The 25618-nt window shown below is 45.4% G+C and overlaps 2 protein-coding genes across 2 annotated transcripts; both read left to right on the forward strand.

Moving 5' to 3' along the window:
* Nucleotides 1–1917: 1917 nt before the first annotated feature.
* LOC311610830 (uncharacterized protein) lies at nucleotides 1918–19272 on the forward strand. The gene is made up of 6 exons (XM_084862344.1): nucleotides 1918–2101; nucleotides 2878–2995; nucleotides 3361–3465; nucleotides 17367–17548; nucleotides 18308–18422; nucleotides 18793–19272. The coding sequence occupies exons 1-6, from the start codon at nucleotides 2026–2028 to the stop codon at nucleotides 18890–18892; spliced, it is 696 nt and encodes a 231-aa protein (XP_084718470.1). The 5' UTR covers nucleotides 1918–2025; the 3' UTR covers nucleotides 18893–19272.
* Nucleotides 9802–11924, forward strand: LOC311611061 (C-C motif chemokine 2-like). The gene is made up of 3 exons (XM_084862796.1): nucleotides 9802–9985; nucleotides 10964–11078; nucleotides 11443–11924. Exons 1-3 carry the CDS (start codon nucleotides 9910–9912, stop codon nucleotides 11543–11545), a joined length of 294 nt encoding a protein of 97 aa, XP_084718922.1. The 5' UTR covers nucleotides 9802–9909; the 3' UTR covers nucleotides 11546–11924.
* Nucleotides 19273–25618: the final 6346 nt, after the last annotated feature.

The following is a 25618-nucleotide window of genomic DNA, read 5'->3' on the forward strand; positions in this document are numbered from 1 at the left end:
ATTCTCTCTCATCATTGATGTTTCTATATCCCACTCCCTTTCTCTCTGAAATTAATTTTTTTTAAAATTAAAAAGATTATTTTAAAAAAATAAACAATAAACTTTTTAATCTAGACAGGAACGAAAGACTGGCTGGATTCCACAGGAAAACAGGAGACACCCTCCAAGTCCATGGAAAGGGACACCATGTATTCATTAGACAGCGGTCCCATTCGCATGAGGAGTAAGTTCCGGGAAGTTGAGTTGAGATGGTCCAGGATGACTTGCAAAGTTACCGTTTCCATTCCTGACATGTTTTACTCATTGATGAAAAATGAACTGAGTCACTGGCATGCTGCCTCTCTGGAATGATCTCTGTAGATTCTCTGCTCTGATTCCCTAGGAAGCCAAGACACATCGTGAGACATGAAGCCTAGTGCCTGGGAGTGGGAATTCTGGAGCCAAAGTGTCTTGTATGGGGATCTCAGCCCACCTGCTCTTCCCTGGGAGATCCTGGACAAGTCACTTAACTTGGGTTTCAACCAAGGAAGATGGCTTGTGTAGAGGATGAATGTGACAATGCTGGAGACCCTCAGTGCAGCCCTGGCCCCCGTGAGCGCTCAGCGACACCAGCTGTTCCTTCGCTTCACCCTTACTGACCACTTACTACCGACCAGACAGTCATTGGTTCAAGATAACCCATTCCTTAGTACCCATGTGGTGATTGGCAGGTGTGTCTTCCAAGAAGGGCCATGCATTTTATAGACTTTGTTTCAATGACCCTTTAATAGAGAAAAGTGACCAGGTCCTCCCAGCCCACAGGGCAGAGGCAAAGCGAGGCTCAGAAGCATAAGGCAGGGGAATGGGGAGTGGGGGACAGGGGAGGGATAGAGGAGGGTTCCACCAGGCTCTTCTCAGCCATGAACGTGCTTCTAAGAATTCTATCATATTTGCAAAAGGAAAGAGATCACTGAAATGAATTCTAAGGTCTTTGGGGACTTTAATTACGAGGATTCTGTGGTCTCTGAGGAGACCGAAGGCAGAGCTGCAGCCCCAAAGCAGGTGTTTTGATTCCCATAATACTGTCCATCTGCTCACTCATGCTCCCTGGGATCCAGAAGGATGTGGAGATAGCAGCTGCCATGGGGGGGAGAGGGGGGCACACTTGTAGCCCACCACTGAGGTTGGAAGGGAGGGTCCAGCTAGATAACCAGGCAGCCAGTGGGAGGACATGCACACATTTCGTCCAGAAGCATGTCACGGCGGCGACAGCACCAACACAGGGTTGTGCACAGAACTAGGGCAGGTTCTTAACCCCTCTGCACCTCGGTTGTCTGGTCTGTAAAATGGGAATTAATGATGCCTACGAGATGGGGTTGGAGAATAGAAAGATCAGCATTTAGCACAGAGCTAGTGCTGCGCAAGTATGCCATACATAGTTCTTTACATACATGGCTTCTTCCAAGAATTCATGATTCCTAGAATTTACTCTTATGGTGACAAAATCCTATCACTATGTTAAGCTCCAATCGCCCCTGCATTGTAAAGAACAGATGGGTTTAGTGCCCTGCAGGGGAGTCTGCCAAGGCTGGTGTCTGATGGTGAGCCAGGGCTAGCCTGTGTTGCTTTCCTTTCCCCTTGTCCTCCGCTTCCTTGCTTCTGTTATTTTCTGCAGAGTTTTCATTTCACAGAAAGCAGAATCCTTAAGAATAACCCACTTGATTCCTGTCTGCGGTCACTTTGAATATAACTGTGCTCCATACCACCACCCCTTTTCCCTCCCAAAAGTGCCCAGGTCCAAAACCCCACAGCTTCCTCCCCTCCTTCCTGGAAATCACCCAGGCTGCTCCACTGGCTCAGCACATTTCTCAGTTCCCTTCACTACGTCATTCATTGAGGAGGGTGCTGCCTGGTTACTCCACCCACCCCAGGACCAATAAAAGGAATGCAGAGCAGCCAGAACAGCACAGACACTCACAGGCTCAGACACCAGCCACTATCTCTCCAGCCACTCTCTCCTTGAAGCTCATCTCCTCACCCTCCAGCATGAAGGTCTCCGCAGCCTTCCTGTGCCTGCTGCTCACCATGGCCGCCCTCACCACCCAGGTGCTCGCTCAGCCAGGTAAGCGCCCTCCCTCCTTCCCTTGGAAGCACATCACCCCATCTCTGGGTGATCATGGGCATTGAGAGCAGAATGGGGATCCCCAGGCTCACTTTAACAACAAGGTCAGGGAACTCGGGGAAGGATGAGGCATGCGCCTGCTCGCACAGGTGCTCCTGGGCAGAGGCAGGGTGAGAAATCCAGCTGCGGAACCCAAATCCAGCTGTGGAAACAACCCTGCCACACACACACTGCAGACACTGCCACAACTCCTTTCAGCAGTGTGTGGGGTGCTGGGGTGATCGCAGAGAAGGGGCCTCATGTGGTGGGTGTGGGGGTACAGTGAAGGGGAGCGGAAGAGCCCCAGCATCTGGACTGTGCTTCATTCAGCCCAGCTTCCTGAGACACGGCTCAGCAAGAGGCACTGCGCATCAGGAGACTCGTTGCCAGGCAAAGATTACATGGAGCCTAAAAGAGGACCCATAGTGGGGTCCCTGACCATCCTGACCATGAGTGTCTGCATTCTTAGCTCCTCCTAGTGACACTCAGGGGAATTATGTCATTTTAGCAGCTCCCCTGCCCTCTAGTAGCAGTGCTCTATGCCCATGTCACAGCATAGGAAACTGAGTGTGACATTCTAGCTCTGCAGGATCCACAAAAGTACTGGAATCAAGTGGGTTCTACCTCTACTCCTGATTTCCCTTCGCCTTCTCCTAACTACTTCTTTTCTGCTCCGATTAAGATAAAAAGAGTCAAGTCCATCCTAAAATGCTTTCTCTTTCTTTTCCCTTTTCCAGATGGAGTCATTTCCCCAACCACTTGCTGCTATTCATTCAATGAAAAGAAGATCCCGATGGCAAGGCTGGCAAGCTACCAGAGAGTCACCAGCAGCAAGTGCCCCAGAGAGGCTGTGATGTGAGTTGAGCCCCAGACCTCCCTGGTCCAGTTCTTCCCTAGGAAAAGGGAGCCTCAAACCTTAGAGTCAGAGAGGGAACCACCTAATCCAGTCCCCGAGGTGCCCAGTGGGAATCCTGAGGCCAGGAGGGAAAACCTGACCCCCAGCATCACTATCCACCCCAGTGCTTATTCAGACCATGCCAGTGTCTTCCATCAGAGGTCAGGATGGCTTCACCTGGGTCCACCAGGGGAGAAGCTTGCCCTGGGTTCCCTCCTCCCTCTTCTATTAAGTTCCCAGGGCAGCTACTTAGAGACAACTGAGCTGCAAGGCTAGGCTGACACCTCAATGGAACTGCATCTAACTGTGCCCTCTCTCCCCACAGCTTCAAGACCAAACTGAACAAGGATTTCTGTTTTGACCCCCAGCTGAAGTGGGTCCAGGATTCCATGAAGATTCTAGACAAGAGAACCCAAACTCCAAAGCCTTGAATGCCCACTCCACAACCCAAGAATCTAACCCTAATTTATTGCCTCCTAACTGTCCCTAAATACCCTCCTATATTATTTTATTGTATTTTCAAAGAATATGAGCTTTGTTTATTGATATGAAACATGATGTCTTAAGTAATGTTAACCTTATTTAAGTTATTGATGTTTTAAGTTTCTCTCCCATGGACACTGGTATTTGTAAGACATGGAAACCTTTGTCTAAATTGCTTCCCTCAGGGGGCGTGCACTGCAGTTCCACCCCTGAAGTGGCATGAGAGTCCTGGCAACAATCATGAATACAAACACGTGTTGTCTTAAATTCTAAGGTATTGCTAAAAATGTTATTATGGAGATGTAATGATGTTACTCAGGAACAATATATATATATTTTTTGTACAAAACCTGACTTTTGGTGTTTTCTTGAAGGAAGCTAAAAAGCTGAGTATTTGCTTGATGAGGAGGGAGGGGCAAGGCTTCAGAGGACAGGGCTCATGTTTTGAAGGAATGAGGACATGGATTGTCTTCATCTTTCCCCTGGGAGGGCTCATCTGAGTGCCTAGACAGAAACCTTTAGGGCAAGACTCAATCAGGCATTCTACCCCTGCCATTCCGGTCCCAACACCATCTGCCCAGGTCCCAACTACCCTTGTGACTCCTTTAACAGGAGTCCTCCCCCCACCCCCATTTCTTTTCTTAGAGTCCCTGAGCCACCCCTCAATATCTCCCCTAATCGAGTGCAGCTACCCCCAATCTTTCCCTATTCAATTAATTCTTCAACTTGGAGTAATACAGACACTGCAGACTTTGGAAAATCAGGGGGAGACTTAATCACCATTAATAAAATGATTAGAGCCAAAACCGGTTTGGCTCAGTGGATAGAGTGTCTGCCTGCGGATGAGAGATCCGCGGTTTGATTCTGGTCAAGGGCATGTACCTTCGTTGCGGGCACATCCCCAGTAGGGGGTTTGCAAGAGACAGCTGATCAATATTTCTCTCTAATCGATGTTTCTAACTCTCCATCCCTCACTCTCCCTTCCTCTCTATAAAAAATCAATAAAATATATTTTAAAAAATAAATAAATAATAAAATTGTTAGATTAGAATTTCATAAAAAGGGTAAGACTTGAATTTATCCTTGATGAATGAGAAGTGGGGGTTTTCTTCTTTAAAAATTACAAATTATTAAGAAAACAAGGAAGAGTGTAAGCAAATACCTAGACGATAAAAAAAATGATGGCAGGTACATCAAAGAGGGAGAAAACTGCCCTAGCCAGTTTGGCTCAGTGGACAGGGCATCAGCCTGTGGATGAAAGGATTCCAGGTTCTATTCTGGTCGAGGACATATATCTTGGTTGCAGGCTCCTCCCAGGCTTGGGCCCTGATCAGGAATCAATGGGAAAATACCCTCAGGAGAGGATTAAAAAAATAAAATTAAATAAAATTATTTTTTTTTAAGAGGGACTAAACTGATTAGATTTCCATTGGGGTCCATGTCTGGGTCAGGTGATAGAGATGTTTAGAAAGGAAGGTTGAATAAAAGACTGTGAATTTCAAAGTGGTTAATTAGTTCTCCACTTCATAAGTTAAAAGATGTTAAAAACATTCCCTCCACTGAAGGACAAGCCAGGGTCCGAGGTCCCCAGGTTCTCAGGTCCTGAGGTGAGTTTCAGTAAAAGTAACTTAGTGGCTTCATGCACTTCTGGAGAGACAGGGACAAGAGAGAGGTTACTGCCATGGTCTCAGCATGAGGTGACAAGGACCTGACTATGGAGCCAGAATCAGCCTTGGAAAAGAAAGAAGTGGGCAGGTGAAATGTTGAGTGTGGTAGATGGAGGAGGCAGTCCTATGACCTAGATACAGAAGCCCCTATCTAAACGCAATTTGAAGGAGTCAACTTCCCTGAAACCAGAATGTCCTTCTTCCAATCACTATCCCTCCATCCCCACCCAAAACTCCGGAATCATCCATTTCCACGGATGGGTCTTTTTATCCTAATGTCTCCCTAAAGCCTGTGTTCCCTTGCATGGTGTCTGACCTACCTGGGAGGTATCTGTCTGATCCATAGGGACACAGACAGACCCTGCTCTAAGAAAGCAGCTATCTTACCAAAGCAAATGTATTTCCCATGCTACTGGCCTTCCCAATCCGATGGGGAGATGGCTGCTAGGAGACCCTGGCTGGAGGAAGGACATGGGAGCTTTAATTGCGGAACTGGCACTGACCCAGCAGGCTGGGTGTTCTGAGTCTCCATAAATAAAGTGAGGCTAGCCTAGTGTTATCAATAGGAGCCCCATGGGCCCTAGATGTTATGATCTGGGAGTGTGTCTCTCAGAAAACTTCCATTTCAACCAGCGGGAGCTGGAGAGGGAGAGAGGTGATTCCACCATAGCTTCAAGTCACACTTTCTAAACGGCCCTGATACATCAGTCAGCAGACAATTTCCTGGCAGCAGTGTAAGGAACTCACTGCCCCTCATGCAGGTCCAACCCCTCCCTGCCTCTCTCCCTCTCCTGCACTCTATGGCTTTAGTCCCCAGTCATGAGTCAACCTCTAATTGCAGTGGATGCCAAGAGGCAAAGGGAGTGGAGTGCGAATCAATGGGCGCTCTAATGCCAGGCAGGTGAGGTGTGGGGTCTGGAAGGAGGGGAGGCCAAGAGAAGGGTGGCTATGGCTAAAACTCCCAAATAATCTGTTCACACTCCCATTTCAAGTCACGTCTATTTATTTTGAAGAAATTTGGAATCCAGCTCAGCCTGGAATTCCTTACTCCTTGCATGATGAAATGTGGGCACAAAGCACTGGCCACAGGCCCAGCATGAGGAGAGAATGTTAAGTATAGTTGCATTTATTTCCTTCATTGCCAGCAGCCTATTCCAGGAAATCTGGGCTTTTTCTATCATGCTAAAAAGTCTTCCAGCCTCAGCTCATTGTCAAATTCCAAAGCCACTTCTACACTTTTACTATTTGTTACAGCAGCACCCTACTTATAGTTATACAAATCTGTATTCATTTTTTTATTGTAAGTATAACAAGACATTATCAAATTAATGTCTTAAAGCAACACAAATATATTATCTTAAATTCTGGAGGTCAGAAGTCTTTCTGGAGGCTCTAAAGCAGAATTCATTTTTTCCCTTTTCCAATTTATAGGAGCTTCCTGCATTCCTTATCTCATGGCCCCCTTCCTCCATCTTCAAAGCCTCATGTAATCCACCCCCTTACTCTCTCTCCCTTTCTATGTCTCTCTCTCCTCTATATCTGTCATCACATCTGGTCTCTGATTCTTACTATCCTTCCTCTATCTTATAAGAACATTTGCGGGCAGAGAAACCAAGATAATGGCATAAGGTAAACACGTAAATGCAGCCTACCACAACGATTTTAAAATTACAACTGAAAAACAAAGCAAACATTGCCCTGAACCACCAGAAGGCTGGCTGAGTGGAAGCTCTACCATCTAGGAAGGGAAGAGAAAGGACGCAGACCCTCAGGAGCTGTGGAGGTGCGGAGATCTGTGCTCGCAGAAAGGGTGGCCACCAAATACGCTGCTGGCTTACTTGCGGCACGCTCGGAGAGGGTGGGCAGCTAACTTGCAGCTGGCTTTCTTGTTCAGGAGGAAAACAAAACCTCCCTATTGCACTGATAGCCAGCTCCAGAAAAGGAGACATTGGATTGTCAGGCAGTGGGCAAAACTCTCTCACAGGTGCATGTGGCTAGCAGCCATTACTGCAGGACACAGGAACAGGACCTCTTAGGGCGGGGCTGACAGGAAACCAAAGCTTGTCTATGCCACCCTGAGACTCCGCCCCACCCAAGCTGAGCACAGAAGCACTCCCAGTGGCTAGCTTTCTCATTCAGAAGAAAAACAACATTTCCCAACAGCACTGATAGTCAACTCTGATCCGGGAAGAAACTGACTATCAGGGAGCAAGCAAAACTTGAGAACAGCCTTCCCGCAAATGGTGCACATGCCAGCAGCCAGTGTTGCGGGACTCGTCAAATAGGACCCTCTTAAGGCAGATTTTGACGGGAAACCAAAGCTTGTCTGCACCACTTCGAGACTCTGCCCCATCCAAGCGGAGTATATTAGCCCTTCTAGATTAGACACTGCTGATCCTCACAGCCAATTGGCTTGGAGATCAACTCTCCCCAGTGATACCAACAACAAGAAAGGCTTAACAACAAGACTGCACACACAGCCCACAAAGGGCTGCACCAAGACTATACACCTCAGGTAACTGGGAGGGCTGAGCTACTGGGTCCTGCTAGGACCCCTAGCACACAAAGCTACTCCATCAACTCAGGAAAGCATCCAAAATGCAGAGAAGAGGCAGGCCACAAAGGAAGAAAAAAGAGGAAAGCAAAAGAATGGACATAGAGTTCAAAACCACAGTTATATGGTTTTTCAAGAATTTCCAAGAAAAGGCCGATAAAATAAATGAGACCTTTGAGGATATGAAAAGGGGTCAACTTGAAATAGAGCATAAACTGACAGAAATAAAAAGTATTATACTGAGTCCTAAAAACAGACTGGAAGATCACAAGAATCAAGTCAAAGATTTGGAACACAAAAAGCCAGAGGACACTCCTCTGCAGAAGCAAGAAGAGAAGAGAATCCAAAAAGTTGAAGATAGGGTAGAAGCCTTTGGGACAACTTCAAGCGAACAAACATCAGAATTATGGGAGTCCCAGAAGAAGAGAGAGAGCAAAATACTGAAAATCTATTGGAAGAAATAGTGACAGAAAACTTCCCCCACCGGTGAAAGAAATAGACTTACAAGTCCAGAAAGCACACAGAACCCCAAACAAAAGGAATCCAAAGAGGACCACACCAAGACATATCATAATTAAAATGCCAAAAGCAAAAGATAAAGAGAGCATATTAAAAGCAGCAAGAGAAAAGCAGGTAGTTACCTATAAAGGAGCACCCATACGATTGTCAACTGATTTCTCAACAGAAACTATGCAGGCCAGACGAGAATGGCAAGAAATATTCAAAATGATAAAGAGCAAGAACCTACAACCAAGATTACTCTACCAGCAAAGCTATCACTCAGAATTGAGGGCCAGATAAAGAGCTTCACAAATAAAATTTAAAAAAGCTAAAGGAGTTCATCATTGCCAAACCAGAATTATATGAAATGCTGAAAAGTATTCTTTAAGAAGAGGAAGAAGATAAAGATAAAAATTATGAATAACAAATAGGTAACTATCAACAAGTGAATCTAAAAACCAAGGGAATTAAAAATCTAATTAATAGTATTAACTGGTAAAAATAATATAATCAGAGGTATAGAAAGGAAATGGACTGACCATTCTCAGGGAAAAGGGTAGTGGGGGGTGTGGGAAGAGACTGAACAAAAACTGTGCACCTATGTATGAGGAAAGTGGGAGTGGGGAAAGGGCAGAGGGTGGGGTAGGAACCTGGTGGAGGGGAGCAATGGAGGGAAAAAAGAAGAACAATTGTAATAATGTGAAAAATAAAGATGAAAGAAAGAAAGAAAGAAAGAAAGAAAGAAAGAAAGAAAGAAAGAAAGAAGGAAAGAAAGAAAGAAAGAAAGAAAGAAAGAAAGAAAGAAAGAAAGAAAGAAAGAAGGAAGGAAAGAAAGAAGGAAAGAAAGAAGGAAAGAAATAAAGGACATTTGTGATTATATTGGCCCTGTCTGGATAATCCAGGATAATTTCAGCATCTCAAGATGCTTAAATGAATTCTATCTGCAAAGGTCCTTTTGCCATGTCAGGTAACATATCACAGTTTCCAGGTATAGGACATGGGCCTTCTTGGGAAGGGGATATTATTCAAACTACCACGGCTAGGGACCAGGTAACAGAGTACACGGTGGGCCAGGGCGAGCCCAGGATACTTTCCTTCACCCTTATCTTTTGCTTCCTTGCTTCTGTTATTTTCTGCAGAGTTTTCACATCAGAGAAAGCAGAATTCTTAAGAATAACCCATTTGGACTGAAGGGTCCCGGGTTCGATTCCGGTCAAGGGCATGTACCTTGGTTGCGGGCATATCCCCAGGAGGGGGTGTGCAAGAGGCAACTGATGGATGTTTCTCTCTCATCGATGTTTCTAACTCTCTATCTCTCTCCCTTCCTCTCTGTACAAAATCAATAAAATATATTTAAAAAAAAAAAAAAAGAATAACCCATTTGGTTCCTGTCTGTAGTCACTTTGAATATAACTGTGTCCCATACCCCCCATTTCCCTCCCAAAAGTGCCCGGGTCCAAAATCCCACTGCTTCCTCCCTCCTTCCTGGAAATCACCCAGGCTGTTCACTGGCTCAGCACAATTCAGAGTTCGGGTTACTCCACCCACTCCTGGTCCCAATAAAAGGAATGCAGAACAGCCAGAACAGCACAGACACTCACAGGCTCAGACACCAGCCACTATCTCTCCAGCCACTCTCTCCTTGAAGCTCATCTCCTCACCCTCCAGCATGAAGGTCTCCGCAGCCCTCCTGTGCCTGCTGCTCACCATGACCGCCCTCACCACCCAGGTGCTCACTCAGCCAGGTAAGCACCCTCCCTCCTTCCCTTGGAAGCACATCACCCCATCTCTGGGTGAACATGGCCCATGAGAACAGAAGGGGGATCCCTAGCCTCACTTTAACAACAAGGTCAGGGAACTGTGAGAAGGACAAGGCGTGAGCCCGGTCGCACAGGTGCTCCTGGGCAGAGGCAGGGTGAGAAATCCAGCTGTGGAACCCAAATCCAGCCACTTTCAGGACTCCAGCTGTGGAAACACACACACACAAACACACACACACTGTAGTCACCACCTCAGCTCCTTTCAGCAGTATTTGGGGGGCTGGGATGATCACAGAGAGGGGGACTCAGGTGGTGGGTGTGGGGGTACAGTGAAGGGGAGTGGAAGAGCCCCAGCATCTGGACTGTGCTTCATTCAGCCCAGCTTCTTGAGACACGGCTCAGCAAGAGGCACTGGGCATCAGGAGACTCATGGCTAGGCAGAGGTTACGTGGAGCCTATGGGGGACCCATAGTGCGGTCCCTGACCATCCCTGACCACAAGGGTCTGCATTCTTAGCTCCTCCTAGTGACACTCCCAGGAATCATGTCATTTTAGCAGCTCCCCTGCCCTCTAGTACCCTGTCTCCCCGAAAATAAGACAGGGTCTTATATTGATTTTTTTTTCCCCAAAGTTGCCCTAGGTCTTCTTTTCAGGGATGTCTTATCTTTCCATGCGCTAGGTCTTATTTTCGGAGGATGCCTTATTTTAGGGGAAACACAGTAGCAGTACTCTATGCCCATGTCACAGCACAGGAAACTGAGTCAGTGTGACATCTTAGCTCTGCAAGATCCACAGAAGTATTGAAATCAAATGGGCTCTACCCCTATTCCTCATTTCCCTTTGCCTTCTCCTAACTACTTCTTTTCTGCTCTGATTAAGATTTAAAAAAAAAAAAAAAAAAAAAAAAAAAAAAAAAAGTCCAGTCCATCCTAAAATGCTTTCTCTTTGTTGTTCCTTTCCCAGATGGAGTCATTTCCCCAACCTGCTGCTATACATTCCGGGATAAGAAGATCCCAATGCCGAAGCTGGTGAGCTACAAGAGAGTCACCAGCAGCAAGTGCCCCAGAGAGGCTGTGATGTGAGTTGAGCCCAGCCCTCCCTGGTCCAGTTCTTCCCCAGGAAAAGGGAACCTCAAACTTTAGAGTCAGAGAGTGAACCACCTAATCCAGTCCCTGGAGGTGCCCAGTGGGAATCCTGAGATCAGGAGGGAAAACCTGACTCTCAGCATCACTCTCCACCCCAGTGCTTATTCAGACCATGCCAGTGTCTTCATCAGAGGTCAGGATGGCTTCACCTGGGTCCGCCAGGGGAGCAGCTTGTGCTGGGTTCCCTCTTCCCTCTTCTAATTAGTTCCCAGGGCAGCTACTTAGAGACAACTGAGCTGCAAGGCTAGGCTAACACCTCAATGGAACTGCATCTAACTGTGCCCTCTCTCCCCACAGCTTCAAGACCAAACAGAAGTATATCTGTGCTGACCCCCAGCTGAAGTGGGTCCAGGATTCCATGAAGCACCTAGACAAGAAAATTCAAACTCCAAAGCCTTGAATGCCCACTCCACAACCCAAGAATCTAACCCTAATTTATTGCCTCCTAACTGTCCCTAAATGCCCTCCGATATTATTTTATTATATTTTCAAAGAATATGAGCTTTGTTTATTGCTATAAAATGTGATGTCTTAAGTAATGCTAACCTCATTTAAGATATTGATGTTTTAAGTTTCTATCCTATGGAGACTGGTGTTTGTCTAAATTGGTTCCCTCAGGGGGGGTGCCCTGCAGTTCCACCCTTGAAGTGGCATGAGAGTCCTTAAAACAATCATGAAAACAAACACGAGTTGTCTTAAATTCTAAGGCATTGCTAAAAACATTATTATGGAGATGTAATGATGTTACTCAGGAGCAATGTATATATTTTTGTACAAAACCTGACTTTTGGTGTTTTCTTGAAGGAAGCTAAAAAGCTGAGTATTTGCTTGATGAGGAGGGAGGGGCAAGGCTTCAGAGGACAGGGCTCATGTTTTGAAGGAATGAGGACATGGATTGCCTTGGTCTTTCCCCCTGGGGGCTCATCTGAGTGCCTAGACAGAAACCTTTATGGCAAGACTCAATCAGGCATTCTATCCCTGCCATTCTGGCCCCAACACCATCTGCCCAGGTCCCAACTACCCTTGTGACTCCTTTAGCAAGAGTCCCACCCCCATTTCTTTTCTTAGAGTCCCTAAGCCATTCCCCAATATATCCCCTAATGGAGTGCAACAACCCCCAATCTTTCCACATTCAATTAATTCTCCAACTTGGAGTAATACAGACACTGCAGACTTTGGGAAATCAGGGAGAGACTTAATGACTATCAATAAGATGGTTAATTTGAATTTCATAAAGGGGGTAAGACTTGAATTTATCCTGGATGAATGAGAAGTGGGGGTTTTCTTCTTTAAAAATTACAAGATTATTAAGAAAAAAAGGAAGAACTGAAACTTGATTGTCTCAGTGAATAGAGCATCAGCCTACGGACTGAAAGTTCTCGGGTTTGATTCGGTCAAGGGCATGTACCTTAATTGCGGGCACATCCCCAGTAGAGGGTGTGCAAGAGGCAGATGATCGATGATATTCTCTCATTGATGTTTCTAACTCTCTACCCCGCTCTCTTCCTCTCTGTACAAAATCAATAAAATATATTTTTTTAAAAGAAAAGAAAAAAGAAGGAAGAGTATAAGCAAATACCTAGAGGGTAAAAAAAAAAAATGATGGCAGGAACATCAAGGAAGGAGAAAACTGCCCTAGCCAGATTGCCTCAGTGGACAGGGCATCAGCCTGTGGAGGAAAGGATTCCAGGTTCGATTCTGGTCAAGGACACATACCTTGGTTGCAGGCTCCTCCCAGGCTTGTGCCCTAATTGGGAATCAATGGAAAAATATCCTCAGGTGAGGAATAAAAACATAAATTAAATTAATATGATTTTTTTTTAAAGAGGAACTAAACTGATCAGGTTCCCATTGGGGTCCATGTCTGGGTCAGGTGAGAGGGATGTTTAGAAAGGAAGGTTGCATAAAAGACTGTGAATTTCAAAGTGGTTAATTAGTGCTCCACTTCATAAGTTAAAAGATGTTGAAAACATTCGCTCCACTGAAGAAGGATACGCCAGGATCCGAGGTCCCCAGGTTCTGAGGTCCCGAGGTGAGTTTTAGGAAATGGAACTTAGTGGCTTCATGCAAATCTGGAGAGACAGGGACAAGGGAGAGGCTTCTGCCATGATCCCGGCAGGAGGTGACGTGGACCTGACTATGGAGCCAGAGTCAGCCTTGGAAAAGAAAGAGGTGGGCAGGTGAAAAGTTGAGTGTGGTAGATGGAGGAGGCTGACTTGTGACCTAACGCACAGAAGCTCCTTCCTCAACTCAGGTTTTAAGGAGTCAGCTTCCCTGAAACCAGAATGTCCTTCTCCCCATCACTATCCCCCCCATCCCCACCCAGGAGGCCGGAATCATCCATTTCCACGGATGGGCCTTTTTATCCTAATGTGCCCTGAAAGTCTGTGTTCCCTGGCATGGTGTCTGACCTACCTGGGAGGTATCTGACCTACCTGGGAGGTATATGACCTACCGGGAAGGTATCTGTCTGATCCGTAGGAACACAGACAGACCCTGCTCTAAGAAAGCCAATATCTTACCCAAGCGAATGCATTTCGCATTCTACTAACCTTCCCAATCCGATCAGGAGATGGCTGCTGGGCCCAGACAGACCAGGCTCTGCCTCTGGAAGCCTGAGGTGCTAGGAGACCATGGCTGGAGGAAGGACATGGGGGCTTTAATTGCAGAACTGGCACGGACCCAGCAGGCTGGGTGTTCTGAGTCTCCATAGATAAAGTGAGGCTAGCCCAGTGTTACCAATAGGAGCCCCATGGGCCCTAGATGTTAAGATCTGGAAGTGTGTCTCTCAGAAAACTTCCATTTCAACCAGCGGGAGCTGGAGAGAAGAGAGGTGATTCCACCATAGCTTCAAGTCACACTTTCTAAACGGCCCTGATACATCAGTCAGCAGACAATTTCCTGGCAGCAGTGTAAGGAACTCACTGCCCCTCATGCCAGGTCCAACCCCTCCCTGCCTCTCTCCCTCTCCTGCAGTCTATGGCCTTAGTCTCCGGTCATGAGTCAACCTCTAATTGCAGCAGATGCCAAGAGGCAAAGGGAGTGGAGAGCGAACCAATGGGCCCTCTAATGCCAGGCAGGTGAGGTGTGGGGTCTGGAAGGAGGGGAGGCCAAGCGAAGGGTGGCTCTGTGCTAAAACTCCCAAATAATCTGTTCACACTCCCTTTTCAAGTCACATCTATTTATTTTGAAGAAATTTGGAATCCAGCTCAGCCTGGAATCCCTTACTCCTTCCAAGATGAAATGTGAGCACAAAGCTCTGGCCACAGGCCTAGCACGAGGAGAGGATGTTGAGTAGAGATGCATTGATTTCCTTCACTTCCAGCAGCCTATTCCAGGAAATCAGGGCTTTTTCTATCATGCTAAAAAGTCTTCCAGCCTCAGCTCATTGTCAAATTCCAAAGCCACTTCTACATTTTTACTATCTGTTATAGCAGCACCCTACTTATAGTTATACAATTCTCTATTTGTTTTTTTATTGTAACTATAAACAGGATATTATCAAATTAATGTCTTAAAACAACACAAATATATTATCTTAATTTCTGGAGGTCAGAAGTCTTTCTGGAGGCTCTAAAGCAGAATTCTTTTTTTTTTCTTTTCCAATTTATAGGAGCTTCCTGCATTCCTTATCTCATGGCCCCCTTCCTCCATCTTCAAAGCCTCATTAAATCCCCCCATTTCTCTCTCTCCCTTTCCATGTCTCTCTCTCTCCTCCACTTCTGTCATCACATCTGGTCTCTGATTCTTACTGTCCTTCCTTCATCTTATAAGAACATTTGTGGGCAGAGAGACCAAGATGGCAGCATAAGGTAAACACCTAAATGCAGCCTACCACAACAATTTTTAAATTACAACTGGAAAACAGAGCAAACATCGCCCTGAACCACCAGAAGGCTGGCTGAGTGGAAGCTCTACCATCTAGGAAGGAAAGAGAAAGGACGCTGAGCCTCAGGAGCTGTGGAGTTGCAGAGATTGTGTGCGCAGAAACGATGCCCGCCAAATACATTGCTGGCTCACTTAAGGCGTGAGAGTTGAGGGCAGGCAGCTAACGCGGAGATAGCTTTCTTGTTCAGGAGGAAAACAAAACCTCCCTATTGCACTGATAGCCAGCTCCAGTCAAGGAGAAATTGGAATGTCAGTCAATGGGCAAAACTCTCCTAGAAGTGCCCGTGGCCAGTAGCCATTACTGCAGAACAGGACCCACTAGGGCAGGGCTGACAGGAAACCAAAGCTTGTCTGCGCCACTCTGAGACTCTGCCCCATCCAAGCTGAGTACAGAAGCCCTCCTAGCTGAGACACTGCAGATCCTCACAGCCAATTGGCTTGGAGATCAACTCTCCCCAGTGATACCAACAGCAAGCAAGGCTTAACAACAAGACTGCACACACAGCCAACAAAAGGCTGTACCAACTGTCCACCTCAGGTAACTGGGAAGGCTGAGCTACTGGGCCCTGCTAGGACACCTAGCATACAAAGCTACTCCATCAACTCACGGAAGCAGCTAAAATGCAGAGAAGTGGCAGGCCACAAAGGAAGGAAATTGAGTAAAGCAAAAGAATGGACATGGAAATGAAAACCACAGTTATAAGGTTTTTTAAGAATTTCCTAGAAAAGGCTGATAAAATAAATGAGACCTTTGAGGATATGAAAAGGGATCAACTAGAAATAAAGCATACACTGACTGAAATTAAAAAAAATATTATACAGAGTCCTAAACACAAATTGGAAGATCACAAGAATCAAGTCAAAGATTTGGAACACAAAGAGCCAGAGGACACTCCTCTGCAGAAGAAAAAAGAGAAGAGAATCCAGAAAGTTCAACATAGTGTAAGAAGCCTCTGGAACAACTACAAGCATCCCAACATCAGAATTATGGGGATCCCAGAAGAAGAAAGAGAGCAAGATAACAAAAACCTACTGGAAGAAATAGTGACAGAAAAATTCCCCCACCTGGTGAAAGAATTAGACTTACAAGTACAGGAAGCACACAGAACACCAAACAAAAGGAATCCAAAGAGGACCACACCAAGACATATCATAATTAAAATGCCAAAAGCAAAAGACAAAGAGAGAATATTAAAAACAGCAAGAGAAAAGCAGGTAGTTACCTACAAAGGAGCACCCATACAATTGTCAGCTGATTTCTCAACAGAAACTATGCAAGCCAGATGGGAATGGCAAGAAATATTCAAAGTGATGAATAGAAAGAATCTAAAACCAAGATTACTCTACCAGCAAAGCTATCACTCAGAATTGAAGGACAGATAAAGAGCTTCACAAATTAAAAATATATATATAAAGGAGTTCATCACCGCCAAAACAGAATTATATGAAATGTTGAAAAGTATTCTTTAAGAAGAGGAAGAAGATAAAGATAAAAATTATGAACAACAAATACATAACTATCAACAAGTGAATCTAAAACCCAAGGGAATTAAAAAATCTGATGAACAGTATTAACTGGTGAATATAATAGAATCAGAGGTATAGAAAGAAAGTGGACTGACGATTCTCGGGGAAAAGGTGAGTGGGGGGTGCAGGAAGAGACGGAACAAAAATGGTACACTATGGATGAGGACAGTGGGTAGTGGGGAAAGGGCAGAGGGTGGGGTAAGAACCTGGTGGAGGGGAGCATTGGAGGTAAAAAAAAAAAAAAAAAAAAAGAGGAACAATTTTAATAATCTGAACAATAAAGATTTATTTTAAAATATAAAAAAATTTAAAAAGAATATTTGTGATTATATTGGGCCTGTCTGGATAATCCAGGATAATCTCAGCATCTCAAGATCCTTAAATGAATTCTATCTGCAAAGGTCCTTTTGCCATGTCAGGTAACATATCACAGCTTCCAGGGATAGGACGTGGGCCTTCTTGGGAAGGGGTTATTATTCAGACTACCACGGCTAGGGACCAGGCAAAAGAGTACACGGAGGGCCAGGGCGAGCCCAGATTGCTTTCCTTCCCCCTTATCTTCTGCTTCCTTGCTCCTGTTATTTTCTGCAGAGTTTTCACTTCAGAGAAAGCAGAATTCTTAAGAATAACCCATTTGGTTCCTGTCTGTGGTCACTTTGAATGTAACTGTGCCCCATGCCCCCTTTTCCCTCCCAAAAGTGCCGGGTCCAAAACCCCACTGCTTCCTCCCTCCTTCCTGGAAATCACCCAGGCTGCTCCACTGGTTCAGCACAATTCAGAGTTTGGGTTACTCCACCCACCCATAGTCCCAATAAAAGGGATGCGGAGCAGCAAAGAGGCTCAGAGGCTCAGAAACCAGCCACTATCTCTCCAGCCACTCTCTCTTTGAAGCTCATCTCCTCATCCTCCACCATGAAGGTCTCCTCAGCCCTCCTGTGCCTGCTGCTCACCATGACCGCCCTCAACACCCAGGTGCACGCTGATTCAAGTAAGCGCCCTCCCTCCTTCCTTTGGAAGCACATCACCCCATCTCTGGCCCAAGACAGCAGAAGGGGGATCCCCAGCCTCACTTTAACAACAAGGTCAGGGAACTGTGAGAAGGACAAGGCGTGAGCCCGGTCACACAGGTGCTCCTGGACAGAGGCAGGGTGAGAAATCCAGCTGTGGAACCCAAATCCAGCCCCTTTCAGGACTCCAGCTGTGGAAACACACACACACACACACACACACACACACACACACACACACACACTGTAGTCACCGCCTCAGCTCCTTTCAGCACTATTTGGGGGGCTGGGGTGATAGCAGAGAGGGGCCTCATGTGGTGGGTGTGGGGGTAAAGTGAAGGGGAGCGGAAGAGCCCCAGCATCTGGACTGTGCTTTATTCAGCCCAGCTTCCTGAGACACGGCTCAACAAGAGGCAGTGGGCAACAGGAGACTCATGGCCAGGCATAGGTTACGTGGAGCCTAAAGGGGGACCATAGTGGGGCACCTGACCTTCCCTGACCACGAGTGTCTGCATTCTTAGCTCCTCCTAGTGACACTCCAGTAGCAGTGCTCTATGCTCATGTCACAGCACAGGTAACTGAGTGTGACATTCTAGCTCTGCAGAATCCACAGAAGTATTGGAATCAAGTGGGTTCTACCTCTACTCCTGATTTCCCTTCGCCTTCTCCTAACTACTTCTTTTCTGCTACAAGTAAGATAAAAAGAGTCAAGTCCATCCTGAAATGCTTTCTCTTTGTAGGTACTTTATCAGTCCCAACCTGCTGCTACAGTTTTACGAATAAGAAGATCCCGATGCAGAAGCTGGCGAGCTACAGGAGAGTCACCAGCAGCAAGTGCCCCAGAGAGGCTGTGATGTGAGTTGAGCCCCAGCCCTCCCTGGTCCAGTTCTTCCCCAGAAAAAGGGAGCCTCAAACCTTAGGAGACAGAGAGGGAACCACCTAATCCAGTCCCGGAGGTGCCCAGTGGGAATCCTAAGGCCAGGAGGGAAAACCTGACTCTCAGCAACACTCTCCACCCCACCCCGGTGCTTATTCAGACCATACCAGTGTCTTCCACCAGAGGTCAGGATGGCTTCACCTAGGTCCCCTATGGGAGTAGCTTGCCCTGAGTTCCCTCCTCCCTCTTCTAATTAGTTGCCAGGGCAGCTGCTTACAGATAACTGAGCTGCATGGCTAGGCTGACACCTCAATGGAACTGCATCTAACTGTGCCCTCTCTCCCACAGCTTCACGACCAAACAGAACAAGGATATCTGTGCTGACCCCCAGCTGAAGTGGGTCCAGGATTCCATGAAGATCCTAGACAAGAAAACCCAAACTCCTTGAATGCCCAATCCACAACCCAAGAATCTAAACCTAATTTATTGTCTCCTAACTGTCCCTAATGCCATCCAATATTATTTTCTTGTATTTTCAGAGAATATGAGCTTTGTTTATTGATATGAAACATGATGTCTTAAGTAATGCTAACCTCATTGAAGATATTGATGTTTTGCCAAAACCGATTTGGCTCAGTGTATAGAGCGTCAGTCTGTGGAGTGAAAGGTCCCAGGTTCGATTCCTGTCAAGGGCATGAACTTTTGTTGCAGGCACATTTCTGGTGGGGGGTGTGCAGGAGGCAGCTGGTCGATGTCTCTCTCTCATTGATGTTTCTGGCTCTCTATCTCCTCTCCCTTCCTCTCTGTAAAAAAATCAATAAAATATATTTTTTTAAAAAGATTTTGATGTTTTAAGTTTCTCTCCCATGGACACTGCTGTTTGTTAGACATGGAGACTTTGTCTAAATTGCTTCCCTAAGGGGGGGTGCACTGCAGTTACACCCCTGAAGTGGCATGAGAGTCCTTGTAACAATCATAAATACAAACACATGTTATCTTAAATTCTAAGGCATTGCTAAAAATATTATTATGGAGATGTAATGATGTTACTCTGAAGCAATATATATATTTTTGTACAAAACCTGACTTTTGTTGTTTTCTTGAAGGAAGCTAAAAAGCTGAGTATTTGCTTGATGTTGAGGGAGGGGCAAGGCTTCAGAGGACAGGGCTCATATTTTGAAGGAATGAGGACATGGATTGCCTTGGTCTTTCCCCCTGGGGGCTCATCTGAGTGCCTAGACAGAAACCTTTAGGGCAAGACTCAATCAGGCATCCTACCCCTGCCATTCTGGCCCCAACACCGTCTGCCCAGGTCCCAACTACCCTTGTGACTCCTTTAGCAAGAGCCCCCCCCCCCAACTTCTTTTCTTAGAGTTCTGAGCCACCCCCTAATATCTCCTCTAATCGATGCAACTAACCCCAATCTTTCCCCATCCAATTAATTCTCCAACTTGGAGTAATACAGACACTGCAGACTTTGTGAAATCAGGGGGAAACTTAATCACCATCAATATAATGGTTAAAGCCAAAACCGGTTTGGCTCATTGGACAGAGCGGATTGAAAGGATCCAGGTTATATTCCGGTCAAAGACATGTACCTTGGTTGTGGGCACATCCCCAATAGGCGGTGTGCAAGAGGCAATTGATTCATGTTTCTATTTCATCAATGTTTCTAACTCTCTATCCCTCTCTCTTCCTCTCTGTAAAAAAACAATAATTTTTGTATTTTTTTAAATGGTTAGATTAGAATTGCATAAAGAGGGTAAGACTTAAATTTAACCTTGATGAATGAGAAGTGTGGTATTCTTCTTTAAAACTTACAAGATTGTTAAGAAAAGAAGGAAGAGTATAAGCAAATACCTAGAGCGAAATATATATATATATATATATATATATATATATATATATATATATATATATTAATATATATATAGTAGGTACATAAAAGAGGGAGAAAACTGCCATAGCCAGTTTGGCTCAGTGGACAGAGCATCAGCCTGTGGACAAAAGGATTCCAGATTCGATTCCAGTCAAGGGCACATACCTTGGTTGCAGGCTCCTCACAGGCTTGGGCCCTGAACAGGAATCAATGGAAAAATATCCTCAGGTGAGGATTAAAAAAATAAAACTAAATAAATATGATTTTTCTTAAAGAGGGAATAAACTGATCAAATTTCCATTGAGGTTCATGTCTTGGTCAGGTATTAGGGATGTTTAGAAATAAAGGTTGAGTAAAGGATTCTGAATTTCAAAGTGGTTAATTAGTGCTCCACTTCATAAGTTAAAAGATGTTGAAAACATTTGCTCCACTGAAGAAGGACACGCCAGGTTCTGAGATCCCCAGGTTCAGAGATCCCGAGGTGAGTTTCAGGAAATGTAACTTGGTGGCTTCATGCACATCTGGAGAGACAGGGACAAGAGAGAGGCTTCTGCCATGGTCCCGGAAGGAGGTGACGAGGACCTGACTATGGAGCCAGAGTCAGCCTTGGAAAAGAAAGAGGTGGGCAGGTGAAATGTTGAGTGTGGTAGATGGAGGAGGCAGACCTGTGACCTAAGATACAGAAGCTCCTTCCTCAACTCATGTTTTAAGGATTCAGCTTCCCTGAAACCAGAATGTCCTTCTTCCCATCACTATCCCCCCATCCCCACCCAGGAGGTCGGAATCATCCATTTCCACAGATGGCCTTTTTATCCTAATGTCCCCATAAAGTCTGTGTACCTTTGCATGATGTCTAACTTACCTGGGAGGTATCTGTTTCATCCATAGGGACACAGACAGACCCTGCTCTAAGAAAGCCAATATCTTACCCAAGCGAATGCATTTCGCATGGTACTGGCAATCCCAATTCGATGGAGAGATGGCTGCTGGGCCAAGACAGACCAGACACTGCCTCTGGAAGCCTGAGGTGCTAGGAGACCCTGGCTGGAGGAAGGATATGGGGGCTTTAATTGCGGAACTGGCACTGACCCAGCAGGCTGGGTGTTCTGAGTCTCCATAAATAAAGTGAGGCTAGCCTAGTGTTATCAATAGGAGCCCCATGGGCCCTAGATGTTAAGATCTGGGAGTGTGTCTCTCAGAAAACTTCCATTTCAACCAGCGGGAGCTGGAGAGAAGAGAGGTGATTCCACCATAGCTTCCAGTCACACTTTCTAAACAGCCCTGATACATCAGTCAGCAGACAATTTCCTGGCAGCAGTGTAAGGAACTCACTGCCCCTCATGCCAAGACTAACCCCTCCCTGCCTCTCTCCCTCTCCTGCAGTCTATGGCCTTAGTCTCCAGTCATGAGTCAACCTCTAATTGCAGTGGATGCCAAGAGGCAAAGGGAGTGGAGTGCAAACCAATGGGCCCTCTAATGCCAGGCAGGTGAGGTGTGGGGTCTGGAAGGAGGGGAGGCCAAGAGATGGGTGGCTGTGTGCTAAAACTCCCAAATAATCTGTTCACACTCCCTTTTCAAGTCACGTCTATTTATTTTGAAGAAATTTGGAATCCAGCTCAGCCTGAAATTCCTTACTCCTTGCATGATGAAATGTGAGCACAAAGCAATGGCCACAGGCCCAGCTTGACGAGAGGATGCTAAGTATAGTGTATTGATTTCCTTCGCTGCCAGCAGCCTCTACCAGGAAAGTGGGGCTTTTTCTACCATGCTAAAAAGTCTTCCAGCCTCTGCCCATTGTCAAATTCCAAAACCACTTCTACATTTTTACTATTTGTTACAGCAGCACCCTACTTATATTTATACAAATCTGTACTCATTTTTTATTGTAACTATAAACAGGATATTATCAAATTAATGTCTTAAAACAACACAAATATATTATCTTAAATTTTGGAGGTCAGAAGTCTTTCTGGAGGCTCTAAAGCAAAATTCATTTTTTTCCCTTTTCCAATTTATAGAAGTTTCCTGCATTCCTTATCTCATGGCCCCCTTCCTCCATCTTCAAAGCCTCATTAAATCCCCCCTTACTCTCCCTCCCTTTCTATGTCTGTCTCTCTCTCTCCTCTACTTCTGTCATCACATCTGGTCTCTGATTCTTACTATCCTTCCTCCATCTTATAAGAACATTTGCGGGCAGAGAAACCAAGATGGTGGGATAAGGTAAACACCTAAATGCAGCCTACCACAACGATTTTAAAATTACAACTGAACCACCAGCCACCCTGAACCACCTCTAACATCTAGGAAAGGAAGAGAAAGGACGCAGACCCTCAGGAGCTGTGGAGGTGCGGAGATCTGTGCTCGCAGAAAGGGTGGTCGCCAAATACGCTGCTGGCTTACTCACAGCACACTCGGAGAGGGTGGGCAGCTAACTTGCAGCTAGCTTTCTTGTTTGGGAGGAAAGAAAAACCTCCATATTGCACTGATAGCCAGATCCAATAAAGGAGAAATTGGATTGTCAGGCAGTGGGCAAAACTCTCTCAGGTGCACGTGGCCAGCAGCCATTACTACAGGACTCAGGAACAGGACCCTCTTTGGGCTGGGCTGAGAGGAAACCAAAGCTTGTCTGCGCCACCCTGAGACTCTGCCCCACCCAAGATGAGCACAGAAGCCCTCCCAGTGTCTAGCTTTCTCAATCTGAAGAAAAACAAAATTTCGCAACGGAACTGATAGCCAACTCTGATCCGGGAAGAAACTGACTATCAGGGAGCAAGCAAAACTCGAGAACAGCCTTCCCCCAAGTGGTGCACAGGCCAGCAGCCAGTGTTGTGGGACTCAGCGAATAGGACCCTCTTAAGGCAGATTTGACGGGAAACCAAAGCTTGTCTGTGCCACTCTGAGACTCCTCCCCATCCAAGCTGAGCACAGAAGCCCTCCTAGCTGAGACACTGCTGATCCTCACAGCCAATTGGCTTAGAGATCAACTCTCCCCAGTGATACCAACAACAAGCAAGGCTTAACAACAAGACTGCACACACAGCCCACAAAGGGCTGCACCAAGACTGTCCACCTCAGGTAACTGAATTTCAAAGTGGTTAATTAGTGCTCCACTTCATAAGTTAAAAGATGTTGAAAACATCTGAAGGCTGAGCTACTGGGCCCTGCTAGGACACCTAGCACACAAAGCTACTCCATCAACTCACAGAAGCAGCTAAAATGCAGAGAAGAGGCAGGCCACAAAGGAAGGAAATGGAGGGAAGCAAAGAATGGACATAGAGTTGAAAACCACAGTTATAAAGTATTTCAAGAATTTCCTAGAAAAGGCCGATAAAATAAATGAGACCTTTGAGGATATGAAAAGGGATCAACTAGAAATAAAGCATAAACTGACAGAAATAAAAAATATTATACAGAGTCCTAAACACAGACTTGAAGATCATCAGAATCTGCTGAAACCGGTTTGGCTCAATGATTCAATGATTCTGGTCAAGGGCATGTACCTGAGTTGAGGGCACATCCCCAGTAGGGGGTGTGCAAGAGGCAGTTGGTCGATATTTCTCTCTCATCAACGTTTCTAGCTCTCTATATCTCTCCCTTCCTCTCTGTAAGAAATTAATAAAATAGCCGAAACCGGTTTGGCTCAATGGATAGAGTGTCAGCTTGGGAACTGAAAGGTCCTGGGTTCGATTCCAGTCAGGGCATGTACCTTGGTGGCAGGCATATCCCCAGTAGGGGGTGTGCAAGAGACAGCTGATCGATGACTCTCATCGATGGTTCTGATGCTCTATCTCTCTCCCCTCCTCTCTGTATAAAATCAATAAAATATATTTTTAAAAAAGAAATTAATAAAATATATTTTTTAAAAGAGTTATAAAAAAAAATGATCGTAAGAATCAAGTCAAAGATTTGGAACACAAAGAGCCAGAGGACACTCCTCTGAAGAGGCAAGAAGAGAAGAGAATCCAGAAAGTGGAAGATAGTGTAAGAAGCCTCTGGGACAAATTCAAGCATTCCAACATCAGAATTATGGGGGTCCCTGAAGAGGAAAGAGAGCAAGATACTGAAAACCTATTGGAAGGAATAGTGACAGAAAACTTCCCTCACCTGGTGAAAGAAATAGACTTACAAGTCCAGAAAGCACACAAAACCCCAAACAAAAGGAAACCAAAGAGAACCACACCAAGACACATCATAATTAAAATGCCAAAAGCAAAAGACAAAGAGAGCATATTAAAAGCAGCAAGAGAAAAGCAGTTAGTTACCTATAAAGGAACACGCATACAACTGTCAGCTGATTTCTCAACAGTAACTATGCAGGCCAGACGAGAATGGCAAGAAATATTCAAAGTGATGAATAACAAGAAGCTATAACAAAGATTACTCTACCAGCAAAGCTACCACTCAGAATTGAAGACCAGATAAAGAACTTCACAAATAAAATTTTTAAAAAGCTAATCACTGCCAAATCAGATTTTTAAAATCAAATTTTTAAAAAGTTCATCACTGCCAAATCAGAATTATATGAAATGCTGAAAAGTATTCTTTAAAAAGAGGAAGAAGATAAAGATAAAAATTATGAATAACAAATATGTAACTATCAACAAGTGCATCTAAAAACCAAAGGAATTAAAAATCTGATGAACAGTTTTAACCGGTGAATATAATAGAATCAGAGGTATACAAAGGAAGTGGACTGACAATTCTCGAGGAGAAGGAGAATGGGTGTTGCGGGAAGAGACTGAACAAAAATTGTACACCTACGGATGAGAACAGTGGGAAGTGGGGAAAGGGCAGAGGGTGGGGTAGGAACCTGGTGGAGGGGACAATGGAGGGAAAAAAGAGGGACAATTATAATAATCTGAACAATAAAAATTTATTTAAAAAATAAAAAAGAAAGAAAGAACATTTGTGATTATATTGGGCCTGTCTGGATAATCCAGGATAATATCAGCATCTCAAGATCCTTAAATGAATTCTATCTGCAAAGGTCCTTTTGCCATGTCAGGTAACATATCATAGCTTCCAGGGATAGGACATGGGCCTTCTTGGGAAGGGGTTATTATTCAGACTACCACGGCTAGGGACCAGGCAAAAGAGTACAGGGTGGGCCAGGGCAAGCCCCACATGCTTTCCTTCCCCCTTATCTTCTGCTTCCTTGCTTCTGTTATTTTCTGCAGAGTTTTCACTTCATAGAAAGCAGAATTCTTAAGAATAACATTTGGTTCCTGTCTGTGGTCACTTTGAACATAACTGTGCCCCATGCCCCCTTTTCCCTCCCAAAAGTGGCCGGGTTCA

Source organism: Pipistrellus hanaki, assembly GCF_964339955.1.
Source record: "Pipistrellus hanaki genome assembly, chromosome: 16".
Lineage (NCBI taxonomy): Eukaryota > Metazoa > Chordata > Mammalia > Chiroptera > Vespertilionidae > Pipistrellus > Pipistrellus hanaki.